General features: G+C 48.4%; 1 protein-coding gene across 1 annotated transcript in view; it reads right to left on the bottom strand.

Moving 5' to 3' along the window:
- Positions 1-13,923, bottom strand: part of CTIF (cap binding complex dependent translation initiation factor) — a 327,661-nt gene that overhangs the window by 240,680 nt on the left and 73,058 nt on the right. Inside the window, 1 exon segment of the mRNA XM_018039521.1 lies at positions 9,564-9,765. Coding sequence (XP_017895010.1) covers positions 9,564-9,743 — 180 coding nt within the window. The 5' untranslated portion in view covers positions 9,744-9,765.

Genomic DNA, 13,923 nt, shown 5'->3' with positions numbered 1-13,923 from the left:
TTTTAAATTCCATCAAAGTCTAAAATTTTGTGTTAAAAAAAAAAATTCACAAACACAAAGGCAAGTGAGAGGTCCCTTGCAACATGTATAGCAAAGGGTTCCTCACCAGGACATATAAAGATGTCATTTAAATCCAGGCACAAAGACTGCTACATACATGAACATTTACTCCACACAGATCCCTAGGCCTGTTTATTACCCCCAAGTTTGCAAACACAGAACCTGAGACAAAGCATAGCTAAGTAACTGATCCAGGGAGACATAGCCGAGAGAGAGTTAGAATGAGTAACAGGGATAAACAGGTGTTAGTTCACAGAGCCAGTGAAGATGTTGGAAACTAAATGTATTTATGATCATGGATTCGATGCTGAACCAGAAATTATTTTACTGTAGTAAACTATAATTTACACTTTAACTATTTTTAAGTGCATAATTCAGTGGCATTAAGTTCATTCACCTTGTTATTCAACCAACACCAACATCCAGCTCCAGTACTTTTTCATCCCAAGCTGAAACTGCCCCCATCAAACAGGCACTCCCCATCCCACTCCTCCAAAACCCTGGTAACAACTTTGCTACTTTCATTCTCTACGGATCTGAGTATTCTACAAGCCTAACAGAAGTGGGAGCAAGCAGTATTTGTCCTCTGTGTCTGAATGACTTCTCTTGGCATAAAGTCCTTAAGGTTCATCCATGTGACAGAATTTCCCTTTTTTTCTTTTTCAAGCCTCAGTAATATTCCTGTATGTATGGACTGTATTCTGCTCATCCAATCATTCACTGATGAACAAAAGTGTTTCCACCTTTTGGCTATGGTGGATAATATGGCTGTGAACATTCTGTACAAGCATCTGGTCAAATACTTGCTTTCAATTCTTTTGGGTATATATCCAGAAGTAGAACTGCTGGGTTATATAGTAGTTCTATGTTTAATTCGCTGAGGAACCTAGATTTTTTTTTTTTTTTGGTGTTTTTATAAAGGACATTATTGGGGAAACAGGGCAGTATAAGGTCTATAGAGTAAATAATCGTATTGTATCTGCGTCATGACTATGTAAGAGAATGTCCTTGTTCTTCGTAAATACACACTGAAGCATTTAGGGATAGAGGGGAAATCCCTCCATATACAGAATCTATTGATCAGTTGCTCTATCGAGAGGATAGAGAGTGCAAATGTGATAAAATATTAACAAGTGGAAAATCTGGGTGAAGGATGTGCAGGAATTCTTTGTTTTATTAGTATAATTTTTATGTACATCTGAAATTATTTCAAAGTGAAAAATTATTTAAAAAGCCATCTTATCCAGGACTTCTTAATCAAGGGGTGCCAGGGCCACCCGGGGCGGGGAAGGGGAGCAATTTGAAGATCTAGTGGGAACCACTGCTCTCACCCAACACCCTCTTTTCCTGGTGAGGGGCCCAAGAGGAGAAGGGCTTCCTCACGGAGCCCAGCATGGGACAGCCTAAAGGTGGGGGCTTCCGGAAGTCAGGAGCATACAAGGCCGCTTCCTCTGTCCTCGTCCATGGTCTTACTGACCAGGAGAGGGGGGCCAGGGGAGGCGGGAGTGGAGACTGCCTGGCAGCTCACTCTCTCACCCACAGTGACACTCCAGAAAAATCTTGGGGTGCGGGGGCGCTCGGGGAGGATGCGGCCCAAGGGCTGAGGTTTGAGAGGGAGAAAACCTTTTCCTCCAATCTGAAGACAAACTAACAAAAAACTCGAGCAACTTTTCTATTGTAGAGGCAGCCAATGCAGCGTTTAGGATTCTGAATTCTTTTTCGTTTCTTTGCTGTTTTGCTGTTGTTGTTGTTTTTGGCTGTACAACTAGGCTTCCAGGATCTCAGTTCCCTGACCAGGGACTGAACCCAGGTCCAGCAGTGAAAGCGCCGAGTCCTACACTGGACCGCCAGGGAATTCCCAAGAGCCTGAGTTCTTGAAGCAGCAAATCTGAGTTCATATTCCTGCTCTGTCTCTTAACCTGTCACCTTGGGCACGTCCCTTCCTTCCTCAGGCTGTTTCCCTTTCTTGTAATAAAACAAGAGAAACTGCCACAGCACAGGTTAAGGGTACGGCACCTGCAGCAAGGCCACCTGGTTCGAACCGCAGACTGACCACGTGCTCACTAAGTGGCCTTAAGCAGTGTATTCAACCTCTCTGAGCCTCTGTTTCCTCCCCTGTAAGCAGGCAACAATAGAGCATCTTCTTCACAGCATCACTTCGCTTCACTTCACGGCAAACAGATGGGGAAACAGTGGAAACAGTGACAGACTTTATTTTTTAAGGCTCCAAAATCACTGCAGATGGTGACTGCAGCCATGAAGTTAAAAGACATTTGCTTCTTGGATGAAAAGCTATGACCAACCTATACAGCATATTAAAAAGCAGAGACACTACTTTGCCAACAAAGGTCTGTCTAGTCAAAGCTATGGTTTTTCCAGTAGTCATGTATGGATATGAGAGTTGGACTATAAAGAAAGTTGAGCACCAAAGAATTGATGCTTTTGAACTGTGGTGTTGAAGAAGACTCTTGAGAGTCCCTTGGACTGCAAGGAGATCCAACCAGTGAATCCTAAAGGAAATCAGTCCTGAATATTCACTGGAAGGACTGATGCTGAAGCTGAAACTCCAATACTTTGGCCACTTGATACAAAGAACTGACTTGTTGGAAAAGACCCTGATGCTGGGAAAGATTGAAGGAGGGAGAAGAAGGGGGTGACAGAGGATGAGATGGTTGGATGGCATCAGTGACTCAATGGACACGAGTTTGAGTAAACTTTGGGAGTTGGTGAAGGACAGGGAGGCCTGGAGTGCTGCAGTCCATGCGGTCGCAAAGAGTTGGATATGACTGAGTGAATGAACTGAACTGAACTTCACAGCATTGTTATGTAAAGTAAATGAGTTGACATGGATATCCCTCCCTGTCCTTTGGTAATTCCTCCTCAGGGTCCCAACTTCTTGGAGCTCAGTCTTTGACCCTTTTGTCTAAGCTCCCTTACTCCTTGGGCTTAAAAGGCCACCCATATGTCACCATTTACAAATGTAAATTTCCAGGTCATTCTCTTTCTCAGAACGTCACTCTGTACATCCAACTGCTTAATTGACATCTCTACCAAAACATCCAGTACTATATTTTTCTCTTATTTATGTATTTTTTTAATTGGAGGAAAATTGTTTTACGATGCTATGTTGGTTTCCACCATTGTTGTACAGCAGAATCCAGTACTATTTTAAACCTTTCACATCTGAAAACTGAACTCTTGACCTCCCCAACACTGATCTTCCAGGGTCTTCCGTCTCATTTCTGGAAAGTCTGTCCTTCCACAGGCTCAGACTATTGTCAAGGCCAGTCATGTTGTCTGTGCCTTAAAGTATGAGAAACTGACCACCTCTCACCACCTCCACAGTCCCACACGGGTCCAAGCTGCCATCACCTCTGACCTTGGCCAACCAAGGACTTCCTTGTCCCCTGCTTCCTTTCCGCCCTGCCCCTCGACGTTGCTGACTATCCACAAAGCACCCAGAGTGGTTCAATCTAACCAATACCACCTCTCTCCTCTGCTCAAAACCCTCTAGCATCTCACTGACCGGGCCCCACAGATGTGGCTCTTTGTCCCCACCAGACTGGCTCCAAAGCTATTCCTCAAAGTGGGGTACATTCCCACACCAGAGCTGTGTTCCTGACAACCCCTCTGCCTGGAAGGCTGGTTCCTTAGTGGCCTCACTCTCACCCTCTTCAAATCTGTACTCAAAGGTCTAAGTAAGTCTTCTAGACAGCCCAGCACCCTGGGCCCTTCTTGCCTCTTTCACGTATACATCACCTTCTAACATCCTGTTTCCTTCTTTGTCTAACACCTGTCTTTCTCCCTCTGAAGGTAAGTTCTATTCATGACTTTATCCCCAGAGCCTAGAACAGGGCCTGAATTAATCATTCTTAGCTCTAATTATATTTCATTATGTAGCCAATGGTAACTGGCCAGTTTCAGCAACTGTACTTTATGCCAAACCACCAAACAATGTGTAGGAGACCAAGCTAAATAAGGAAACAAACTAAAAGCTACATGTATGCTAGAAGCTCAACTCTTGAGAGGTATATTAAGAAAAAAATAATACACAAAAACTACTAGTTTTTATCATAAAATTATGGTGGGCTTCTTTCTGTTTTCTGATTGTCCCTGTTTTTCTACTGTTGCTTTAAAAGTAAAATAAAAATTTAACCTGTTTTTAAAAATAACTGGTAATCAGATTTAAAAGGGCTCAGCCTCACTAAAAATCAAGGAAATACAAATTACAGCGACAAGAGACCATTTGTCCCAGTCCACTGGTGGTCCCGTGAATAACGCAACAGGCTTTCTGGAGAGCAATGTGGCATTAAGCTATCACATTTTATTCTTTTTCTCAGCATCCACCTAAAGAAACGCTTTTACATGTGCAGGAGGAGACACGTTCAGAAGTGTTCGCTGATGTATCCTGTATCTCCAGGGGAAATTCTGAAAGTAATCTGAATGTCCAGCAATAGGTGAATGGTTAAACTATGGAACATCCGTACTGTGGGTTCCTTTGCAGCCATTACATAGCACACAGCAGATGTGCAAGCCTGGAGGAATCACTAGGGCAAACAGCTAGGTGAAAAAGGTGAGTTCCCAAACAACATACTCCCCAGCTATGATATAAGATTTGGAAATAATATATTTCTGTAAGTCATTAAAAAGGTGAGGAAGTTAACTCATCATTCTGATGGAGGTAGAGGTGAGACAGTGGAATAAGGCAGTAGCTAATTAGCCTTTGAATTCTTAAGTATCATGAGAATATATGCATACAGTAATTGTGTGATTAAAAATAAATTATCTTATTAAATAAGGAGAAAGATAAAATGACTCCCTATATTCACCCACCCCACAGTTCCCCTTAAACTCACTTCTGTTAAGCCTTTCATGGCTGGTCCACCATTGAGCGTTTCCTCCTTTGAGCAACCATGGCAGGGAAGAAGGATTCCAAGGGCAGGAGGAAATGAGGGAATGGGACAGAAGAGGGGTGAGGGAACAGTGCACAGGGGAAGCAGAATGCAAGGAAAAATGTGAAGAGAAAGAGGGAAGGAAAATGCTGTGAGAAAGCAACTTCACACTCATCTGAATCCTCTTATTATCCCTCTCTCTGGAAGGTCTCTTCCAAATGCATGACCTCCAAGAGCCTCACAGCATCCGAAAGAACTATAGGAAGTTATCTTCACCCTCACCGGCTCTTCATGTGACTTGTTACCAAGAATTCTGGGGGAAACACGCTTTCATTAGACATATCTATTCTTTACAATGTCCCTACATGCTATCCTTCTGAGAGAGTAGAGCTCCAGGCCCTTCACCATGGAGGGGTGGGGAAGGGAGACAGACAAATCCACCTGTGGCTGTGGTCATCAACCTGAAAAGGACGTCAGAGTCACATGGCAGCTGACAAGAATGTCAATGCCCAGACCCGTCCCCATTCCACTCAACTCTGGGGTGGGACCTGCCCAAGCTCCCAAGCAATTCCAATGAACAGCCAGAGCAGTGAACACTGCTTTAAAGCTTGCTGATGGTCCATAAAACCATCAAGTAATATCAGAGGTGCCAAACTTCCCTACTTACAACATCCCAGTCTCTTCCTCAAAAGGTTACTGGTCAATGAGACCTGGAATCCCAATTCTCATTCCACAGGGAAAAAAAGTATACTATCCTCCCAGCAGCCTGCTAGTCACAGCCTGTGTCTATCAGGGAACCAAAAGTAAGTGGGGAAGGGGTGGATCCCAGGGCCCAGCTCAGCCACCACTGAGTAGTGGGGTTTGGCTATGTCCCATCTCTGCATCTCAGTTTTTCTCTTCTGCAGAATAGAGCCATCACCTCCCTCCTCCCAAGGACAGAGTAAGGACGATTTTCGGGATGTGCCTTTGTGGACTTGTAATCCACTGGAAGGGAGGCACTCTTAAAATGTGTGGGGTAATTTTAAATTGATATCCCAAACATGTTGGGAAACTTAGAACATACATTCTCTGAGTTACTCATTTAGGATTAAAAGGAACCACTCTCTCTCCTTCTCTCCCTCCCATTCATCCATCCATCCATTCATTCATTTTCCTTTCTAGTTGTGGGTGGGGGAGGGGCAGGGAGCACACACTCTACAAGCATTGGGAGGTATTTTCTTTCTGAGAGTCAACTGTCATCTCTCAGATCCTAAAAAATGACCTCACCCACTGAAAAGCAACATTCTTCTCCACTCCCTCAAGTCTTCTCAAGGTTTCCAAGATTCTTAACAATTTTCTCTCCCAGAAACATCAAAACACCACTGCAGACAGGCAGCCTGGGACATTCTCTGAGGTTTTTTTGGTTTTGTCTTTGGCTTCCCTTTAAAACAGTCATCAGGTTAAATAAAAACAAGCAAAAGTGCTTTAGCAGAAAGATTTCCCAGTAAGTGGTGTTAATAAAGAGATTGTATTTTTTTCAAAGAGTGGTTATATAGACACTTCTAACCCTGGCCTTGCTTAAGAGTTGCCACAGCTGCCCCCTCCCCTGGAGTCTGGACTCCAGCTGTTTTGGGTTAGGGGGGAGTAGTTGATGGGAGCAGGATTGGAATGTTCCCCCTGTGGCCAGCAGCATACAGGCGGATCCCAGGATCCTGCCAGGTGTTTGCATTCTTCCAGGGAACCTCAGGGAATGCAGGCGGCTTAAGGAATGCATCTAGATGGCACAAGTGTTTTCCACACTCTGCCTCACAGCTAACATCTGTCTAACAGCTGCTCCAGATGTGGATATCTGGGCATGGCTAGGCCCAACCTATCCCAGGAGCAGGAGCTGGGAGTGCAGGGCCCAGATTGAAGTTCTGTGTCCTGAGAACTCAGATGGTCCTACAGAGAGGGCAGAGGCACTGGGAAGGCCCCCTCCTTCCAAATTCTCCCTGATGGGAACGGAGATTCTACCACTCGCAAAGCGCTCCACTGGGGTGAAGCTTCACAGCTTCCTGAGACCGCTCTCTTGGAAGAGCCCATTTCACCTGGAGGAAACTTCAGGGGATGCTCTGCTGGAGGCCACTGGAGTTTCCCACACCATTGGGGAGACAGGCAGCACATGCCAGACCAGCCCCGTGCCTCTCTGTGGGGCTGGAGCCAAGGCCAAGCCCTCTTATCTACTCAAGGCCTTTGCTCCAGCAACCAGCCCCTCTGCCCCGGACCACTCCCATCCAGGCTTATGCCTCCATCGCCTTTGATGACATCTTCCTGACATTACCTCCTGACCCTCATCACTCCTCACACTCCATGTTCTTGATTTATTTTTCCCCAGAGCAATTGCCATCCACCCCTGGAATAAGGGCCACAAGGGGTGAGCTTTTCCTCTCTTTTGCTCACTCCCAGGTACACGGTCCTAGGACAGTACCAGGTGCAGAGCAGGTGTTCACTACACACCTGCAGCTTGAATACTGAACAGATTACAGGCTCGCTACTACCTGTGATCTTAGAACTTGAAGGACACCCAGGAAAGCATCACATATATTTCCATTTCTCTCTCAGGGCTGATCTTCCCTTCCCTACCCTCCAATGGGGATAAGGCATGCACCCCCATGGCTGTGAAACAGGAGGGAAGGGGACAGAGTGCAACCTCGAGAAGAACAACGTAAGTCATGAAAGTGAAAGTCACTCAGCTGTGTCCAACTCTTTGCCACCCCATGGACTACAGTCCGTGGCATTCTCCAGGCCAGAATACTGGAGTGGGTAGCCTTTCCCTTCACCAGGGGTTCTTCCCAACCCAGGGATCCAACCCAGGTCTCTCTCACATCGCAGGCGGATTCTTAACCAGCTGAGCCACCAGGGAAGCCCAAGAATACTGGAGTGTGTAGCCTATCCCTTCTCCTGGGGATCTTCCCAACCCAGGAATCGAACCGGGGCTCTTTACCAACTGAGCCATCAGGGAAGCCCCAGAGTCCACAGACCAGGGAAGCCATATAGTCACAGGACATGACAAAAACTGATTAGATCTACCTAGATCCAAGATGGCGAAAGATTCAACTTCCAGTAGACCTTGAGCCTCATTATATCCTCATTGTAATATATTAGCTAAATGACACACTCACCAGCACCATGACAGTTCAGAGCTAACCATAAAAGGCTAAATAGTGGGCAGTGGCCCAATGCCTGGAAATCCTTGCCCTTCCTCCCACCCTAAAGAGTTGGAATCCTCCCACCCATTAGCCTACGAAATTATTCAGCCCATGAAAACTAACCAAGCCATATTTCAGAGCCTCTGGTCCTCTAAGATGGCCCACACTCTGTGGAGTATGTTTCACTCTAAATAAATTCACTTCTTACCTATCATTTTGTCTCTCACTGGATTCTTTCTGAGATAAGACATCAAGAACCCGAGCTTCACGAAGTCTTGACAAGTGTGTGATCTCAACTAAGAGCGTGGGTTCAAGCCCCAATCTGAGCTGCACTGTTTTGGTTTCAGAATTTCCCAGGGCCACTCCTGGTCCTGAGTTCCAGGAAAGCCACAAGTTCACTCTGGCCTTCTAAAAGCTGGAGGCTCTTTATCTGCTGCCCACCCAGATGGTGAGTCAGACAGCTGCGCTTTGCTTTCCTCCAAACCAGGGGCCACATGTGGCTCCTCTCTACTTGGGAGAGGAGCCCTGGGCTTGAGGGTGGACAAGTACAAGAGATGGACACTGGGTCTCAGACCCTGAGCAGAAGAGACCCTCCTGAACCTCCAGATACAGACAACACCCTGCTTCTCTGGAGTTTTTCAGCCTCTTATCACCTCTGAACTTTCAACATTCCTGAGATGGCAGGATCATCCTCATTCACCAGGTAAGAAAGCCAAGCCTCAGAGAAGTTGAGGGGTCTGCTTGCCTGAGGTTACACATGGAACCAACTCTTGAACAATGATCTACTGAGGATTTATCATGTTCAGCAAAGATGCGCTTGACATGGTCACTTCCCTTAATGGTTCACATTCTACTCTGGAGAACTGGAAACTTCCAAATCTCGACCCACAGTCTTTCAGCAGAGTTCACCTTCCACCAGGGCTGCCACAGACTGGCCAGCAGCAGGGAAGCTCCAGAGCTTCAGACCTGAGATTCTGGTCTGAAGCCTTCATGTACGTCACACGGTCTGGCACACAGAGCCCTCGGTGAGGCCTGAGAGACACGATCCTTTGGCTGCCAACAACTGCCTGTATTCGACATCAGAGGACCTATTCAGAAGTGACAGACTTTTGATGGTGTGCCTTTGGATGAGCTTCAGTCATCAGATGTCTGCTAGAACGTGAGCTTGTGGCTCATGGAGCAGGGAGCAGTGCCTTGCACACAGCAGGTGCTCAATAAACGAGGGTTCCATGAATTGTGAGTCTGCCAGGCCCGAGCTGCCCAGTGGGGTCAGAGGGGCCAGGAGTGCACAGCCAGGGGCTTCCTGCCTGGATCCCATACTCTGCTTGGGGGGCCATCCCCATCTTGGCAATCTAGGGCTGCACGACCAGACGCTGCCTGGAGCCAGGGCCCCTTAGCATCCCTCTGAGTTTGCCGAGCCCCGTGCCCTCCCAGGCGGTGTTACCTGGGAGATGTGGGACTGCGTCTTCTCGCTCTCGCCGTCACCCTCCGTCTTGTCGGTCAGCAGCCCCTGCACCTGGTACTCCAGCACGTAGCTGTCGATGAAGCGCTCCAGCTCCTCAATTTCCTGGGAGCGGCTGCTCCCGGCCTCGGAGGAGGCGGACGCTGCTGAAGAGTTCTCCATCCCTCCCGCTCAGGGGCCTGGGCTGCAGGAGGCAGAGGACAGATGGGCTCGGTGAGACGACAACGCTGCTGGAGGCAGAGATGGGGGCCCCACCTGGGAAGCCCTCCCCCTCCCGGAGGCACTCCCTCATCCATCCTGCCCTCTCCCAAGCCCTTGAGCAGTCAGTGGGGCGCTGGCTGGCCTTTAGCAAATGAAGACAAAGCTGTGATTCCTCCTGGGGAGTCGGGAAGGAGACTCAGGCCCAGAGAAGGGCCAGTATTGTGCCTAATTGTCCAGCATCGTAACTGGTGCCATGCTGGGTGTCAGTTCATACCTAGACCTTACCACTCAGGAGAAAGTGGAAAATTGGACCCAGCCTACCACCCCAGCCCCATTTCCCAACATGGAGTTAACAAAATCTATCACAAAGCAGAATAAGACTGACCACAGGTATCTATGTCCCTGACTCCAGCATTGAGACATACAGGGGGTCCCCAGACAAAGACGCTTTAAAGGGCCTGCGCCTCCAAGAATACCTCCTTCCAAAGACATGTTTTCGTTTTGGACACCAGACCATCCCTAAATTTGGTGAAGACGGTAGGCGATAACGTGCAGCCTGTTAGTGGTGTGTCCAGTAGGACACACGCTATACTCCGTCTCTAAGGTCATGACTAGCTTTTAAAGATACAATGTGTAAGGCCCAGCGGGTTGTCTGGGAGGGCATGGTTCAGCCTTGGACACGGTCTGGTCACCCTCCATAGGAGTGCATGACGCCCTCATTAACAGCTCAGGCCCTCTCCCTGAGAAGCTTGACATAAAGTTTGACCAGTGTTCCATGGATATCTATTAAAGTCTACCAATAAAACTGCTGTCCCTAGGAGGAATTCCCTGGCAGTCCAGGGATTAGGACTCTGCACTTCCACTGCATAGGACATTAGTTCCATCCCTGGTTAGGGAACTAAAATCCTATATGCCTTGTTGCTGCTGCTGCTAAGTCACTTCAGTCATGTCTGACTCTGTGCAACCCCACAGAAGGCAGCCCACCAGGCTCCCCTGTCCCTGGGATTCTCCAGGCAAGAACACTGGAGTAGGTTGCCATTTCCTTCTCCAATGCATGAAGTGAAAAGTGAAAGTGAAGTTGCTCAGTTGTGTCTGACTCTTTGCAACCCCATGGACTGCAGCCTACCAGGCTCCTCCGCCTATGGGATTTCCCAGGCAAGAGTACTGGAGTGGGGTGCCATTGCCTTCTCCCTATATGCCTTGAAGCATTGCTTAAAAAAAAAAGCTGTCCATCTCCAACAGGACTAGCAGCTACAGGGGCCCAGGCCTGCAGGGACACCTTCACTGTCCACTCTTGTCCTCAAAGCTCCTGCAGCCCACCTGGAAGTTGAGAAAGCTAGAACCATTCTTACTACTAGCTCCCTTCCCAGCAGGGACACCCCCCCACCCTCACTCCTGCTCCTGACAGGAAGGGGCTTTAAAGCTGGTCTGGCGTCCCTTCCACTGTCTAGAAATCAGTGCTTTCCAGGGGGAGCCCATTGAGCAGAAAAAGCAGAGATTGCACATGGCTTCACCATCAGAACTAGTACAAGAGTCTTCTACCAAATCACCACCCTTAGATACACAAAGTGAAGTGAAGTGAGGTCGCTCAACAAAGACCCAAGTAAATGGGTGGGGCTGAGACCACAAAGGGCTTTCGGCGCCTTGAACGTGTTGTGGATAATAAAGACAACTTCCTAGTATGTTTAGAGGAACACCTGAATTTCAAAACCTTGGATTACTGAGAGCTTTTGTAGGACACAGTTATTCACCAACACATAAGAGTTTGTTGAGTTTTCAATAGTAATGAATCCAAAATAGGACAAGAAGCGGCCCGAGGGGTTCCAGAAATGCTGCAAGACCATGAATGCTGACTCCCCCAAACCCTCGTCGGGCTCCCCAGAGGCTGTGCTGACCATGGGAAGGATGGTCACACAAGTGGACACACGTTCTCCAGCTGATTTCCTGATTCGGGTTTTGGCTCTTGGCTGCTGCATGAGATCCAGCCTCCCTTGGGCCCCAAACCAGCTACAGAGGGTATGTGCTGGGTTTCTGAGCTCAGTAACCTTGGGGCTCGTGGGTGTGTCCACCTGCCCCAGAGGGAGGAGCCTGTTTCAGGCTTGGTTTCAGGCTTGGGTGCTCTCTTCAGAGTGGGGGAACCCAGGGATGGAGGCCGGGGTGGCAGTGACTGTGCAGGCAGGCACTTTGCTCAGATTGAAACAAGTGTGCCTAGTGGTGCAAAGGCCACTTCCTCCACCTGCCATTCAAGGCCCCGAGTGGTCTTACATCCTTCCTAACACCAACCCCACCGCTCAGACAGCTGCCTCCTGCCCCCTGGCCACTCTGCTTTTTGTCCTGGATGTAAGTCAAGTGTGGCAGGCTTCAGAACTCAAGAGAGCCCTGAGCATACACTTTCTCCCAGTTACTCAATCAAACATTAACCTAGGAACTCCTGGGAGAGGATTTTGTAAATGTAATTAAACTCCAAGTCAGCAGATCTGCAGACAGACAGAGTATTCAGGAGGGCCTGACCCAATCACATGAGCCCCTTACATCCGGGGCTGGAGGGAGAGACAAGAGTTGCCGGCCTGAAGGAGAAGGAATGTGTGTGCAAGGTTCGTGGGCAGCCTCGAGAGGCTGACAGCCATCCCTGGTCAATGACCGATCAGGAAAAGTGCTTCCAGCCTGCAAGAGCAAGAAGTAAATTCAACAAGCCCTGAGCTTGGGGGCAGGTTCTGTCTCCCAGAGCCTCCAGACCAGAACTCAGCCTGACCAACACCCTGCTTTCAGCTTCCTGCTATGCCGAGAGGGGCTTCTGACTTCCAGCCCTGTGAGATGATAAACAGGCGTTATTCTAAGCCTTTACGTTTGTGGCACTAAACCACTAACACGGGACGCTCTTTCTGCCTCTGTGCTTTTGCTCACTCTGTGTTGCTCACCCAAAGTCACTCTCCCCTTCCTTCCACCTGCCCAGTCTCGGGGTCCTTATACTCACAAGGGGCTAGAACCTTAGAGGCCAGTGCCAACTAGCCCAATCCCCACCTTTAACAGCAGTGAGTGGGCAAAGAATTCACCCAGTCTCAGTCTAGGGGTATGAATATGGCAACCCCTATTAATGACAGGAGCTGCTAATGTACCTGCACAAGTAGCCTGGGCCAGCACCCTCCTCAGCACTCAACAGGCCTTCATCCACTTACCCCTCACTGTAACTCTATGCAATTGATACAAAGTAACTTGCCCAAGATCACACAGCAGAGCTCCGGGTCCACCTACACCTCACTGCCTCTTTTTTTTTTTTTTTTGGAATATAATTGCTTTACAACATTGCGTTAGTTTCATTACAACAAAGTGAATCAGGTATGCATGCGCGCTAACGACCCCATGGACTGGTGTAGCCTGCCAGGCTCCTCTGTCCACGGGATTCTCTAGGCAAGAACACTGGAGTGGGTTGCCATGTCCTTTTCCTGGGGATCTTCCTCACCCAGGGATCAAACTTGAGCCTCTTACATCTCCTACATTGGCGGGGTGTGGCGGGGTTGGGGGTGGCTCCTTTAGCACTAGTGCCACCTGGGAAGCCCAAATCAGGTATAGTGAAGCGAAGTGAAGTAGCTCAGTCGTGCCCGACTCTTTGCGACCCCGTGAACTGTAGCCTATTCAAAAGCAGAGACATTACTTTGCCGACTAAGGTCCATCTAGTCAAGGCTATGGTTTTTCCTGTGGTCATGTATGGATGTGAGAGTTGGACTGTGAAGAAGGCTGAGCACCGAAGAATTGATGCTTTTGAAGTGTGGTGTTGGAGAAGACTCTTGAGAGTCCCTTGGACTGCAAGGAGATCCAACCAGTCCATTCTGAAGGAGATCAGCCCTGGGATTTCTTTAGAAGGAATGATGCTAAAGCTGAAACTCCAGTACTTTGGCCACCTCATGCGAAGAGTTGACTCATTGGAAAAGACTCTGATGCTGGGAGGGATTGGGGGCAGAAGGAAAAGGGGACGACAGAGGATGAGATGGCTGGATGGCATCACTGACTCGATGGACATGAGTCTGAGTGAACTCTGGGAGTTGGTGATGGACAGGGAGGCCTGGCGTGCTGGGATTCATGGGGTCGCAAAGAGTCGGACACGCCTGAGCGACTGAACTGAACTGAACTGTAGCCAACCAGG

The sequence above is a fragment of the Capra hircus genome, chromosome 24, assembly GCF_001704415.2.
Source record: "Capra hircus breed San Clemente chromosome 24, ASM170441v1, whole genome shotgun sequence".
NCBI lineage: Eukaryota > Metazoa > Chordata > Mammalia > Artiodactyla > Bovidae > Capra > Capra hircus.
This window is presented reverse-complemented; position numbering and strand designations above follow the sequence as displayed.